We start from the raw sequence: 2500 nt of genomic DNA, 5'->3' as shown, positions 1-2500 counted from the left end.
CCAGAAGATGTATCATATTGTGCCTAGTGAAATAGCAATTTCAGTACACTAATATTAACAGTATTATTATCATTATCTTTATTACTATTGTTATCATTATCATCATCATTATTATCATCACTATTATTATCATTATCATTATCATCTTTATTACTATGGTTATTATTATCATCATCATTATTATCATCATTATCATCCTCACCATTAACATTCTCAGTCTTATGCTTTTTATTTATGATAGCATCATTTTTCTCCCCATTTGACACCACTATCGTCACCACCGCCATTACTCCGACATGATGATTGAACGCAACAACCCACTTAACCCCCCCCCCTCTCCAACCCCCAACACAGGTGTCTTGGATGCGAACCCGCGACCTCCACCTCCTGACGGTCGGGCGGTTCACGTACACCAGCGACCAGCGGTTCAAGGCGGTTCACCAGAGCGGCTCCCAGGACTGGCTTCTCAAGATCCACTACGTGCAGCACCGCGACGCCGGTCCCTACGAGTGCCAGGTGTCCACCACGGAGCCGCTGACGCACACCGTGTGGCTCTCTGTTGTGGGTGAGTGAAGGGGGGAGGTGGGGGGAGGTGGGGGGGGTACAGGAGTAGGGGAGTGTAATGGGATGAGTGAGGGGGGAGGTTGAGGAGGTGGGAGGGGGGACAGGAGTAGGGGAGTGTAATGGGGGAGGTGGGGGGGACAGGAGTAGGGAGTGTAATGGGGGAGGTGGGGGGAGGTGGGGGGACAGGAGTTGGGAGTGTAATGGGGTGAGTGAAGGGGGGGGAGGTTGGGGGAGGTGGGGGGGTGCAGGAGTAGGGGAGTGTAATGGGGTGGGGTGTGGGTAGGGGTGAGGGATGGGCGGGGAAAGATATTGAATATAATAAATTGTTGAAAGAAAAAAAATATAATAATAAAAAGAAAATGTGTCTGGTTATATATAAACACAAACACACACATACACACACGCACACACACACACACACACACACACACACACACACACACACACACACACACACACACACATACATATATATATATATATATATATATATATATATATATATATATATATATATATATATATATATTTGTAAATACACACATACTCCTACATCCATACGCATACACACAAGCAAAACCCCTACACATGATTCCATCCCTCTAAACGACCAAACTCACAAACCACCTTCCCCCCCTCCCCCCCCCTCCCCCAGAACCCCAGACGACCGTGTTCGGCGGCCCCGACCTCTACATCGACGCCGGCTCGGTCATCAACCTCACCTGCCTCGTCAAGTACAGCCCCGAACCGCCGCCCTACATCTTCTGGTACCACGATGAGGAGGTAGGCTTCTCGTCGGGCTTCTCCTCTGGATTCGATGCTGTTCATGTCGTTTTGTTGCGGGAGTTTTGCTTTGAAGTTTTTTTTTTTTTTTTTTTTTTTTTTGCGGTGGATTCTTTTCCTTCGCTGTTGTGTTTTTTTGTGTTTGCTGTGAATTTCTGTTTTTTTTCTCTCTTTTATATAACTAGTATTTGGCTGCAGATTTTCTATTCTTTCTTATTTCTTTCTCTGTTGTTTTTGTGTAGGATTTTTAGGTGTTTTTTGTGTTGATTGTGTAAAAGATGATATTTGCATGTTTTTCAGCTTCGTTTTGAAATTGTTTTTTGGGGGCAAAAAAAAGGGAAAAGAAAAATAGTGGTATTAGATTCAGATTTTTTATTACGAAGCTTGTTAATTAATAATCTGAACTTTATGCTTAGTTTTAATGCATCTGGATATGTAGAAAGTAAGTAAAAAGGCTTAAAGAAAAAAATAAAAGACAAAAAATAAAAAAGTAAAAGTCATATACATGTTACAAAATAAGTCGGAAGAACAGGTGCAAAATAGAAGATAAAATGAATAAAAAGAAGATAGAAAACAAGAAACAATACGACAAAAAACAAAACAACAAAAACCGTAAAAAACGGAATCCCAGGAACGAGTAAGAAGAAGAAGAAGAAACATTATAATAATCATCATAATAATCATAAAAAGTGGAAATCCGCCTCCGTTGCCAAGAACCTCAGTGTGTTACGCATTTTCCGGCCCGTTTCTTGAGTCCCTTGGATCTCCTCCAACGTTATTCCAGCTTTTTGAGCAGCCAAAGACCGTTCTCTTGAGCCCCGAATTTACATGCAAAAAGTAACAGGCTTCTTTATTCTCCTTCTGCTTTATGCGTGTCATTCGGCTGCGGGGCTCACGCCGGCTGTTGTGCGCGCGGACGTGGATGTATACAATGTGTGTGTGTGTGTGTGTGTGTGTGTGTGTATATATATATATATATATATATATATATATATATATATATATATATATATATATATATATATATATATATATTTATATATTTATATGTCGTATTCATATCTCTAAAGACTACCGTTATATGGCATACTCATATTTTATATAACTAAATTTTTCCGTCCAGTTTCGGTTAAATTGATTGTGGTCATCTTTA

General features: G+C 40.9%; 1 protein-coding gene across 1 annotated transcript in view; it reads left to right on the top strand.

The window, feature by feature from the left end:
• LOC113810843 (zwei Ig domain protein zig-8) overlaps window positions 1-2500 on the top strand; it is a 58988-nt gene that overhangs the window by 42523 nt on the left and 13965 nt on the right. The window contains exons 4-5 of the mRNA XM_070141245.1: window positions 355-565; window positions 1220-1347. Of these exons, the coding sequence (XP_069997346.1) occupies window positions 355-565; window positions 1220-1347 (339 nt within the window). The remainder of the gene's footprint in view (window positions 1-354; window positions 566-1219; window positions 1348-2500) is intronic.

The sequence above is a fragment of the Penaeus vannamei genome, chromosome 27 (assembly GCF_042767895.1).
Source record: "Penaeus vannamei isolate JL-2024 chromosome 27, ASM4276789v1, whole genome shotgun sequence".
Classification (NCBI taxonomy): Eukaryota; Metazoa; Arthropoda; class Malacostraca; order Decapoda; family Penaeidae; genus Penaeus; species Penaeus vannamei.
The sequence above is the reverse complement of the archived record's forward strand: the minus strand, read 5'-3'. Positions and strand labels throughout refer to the sequence as shown.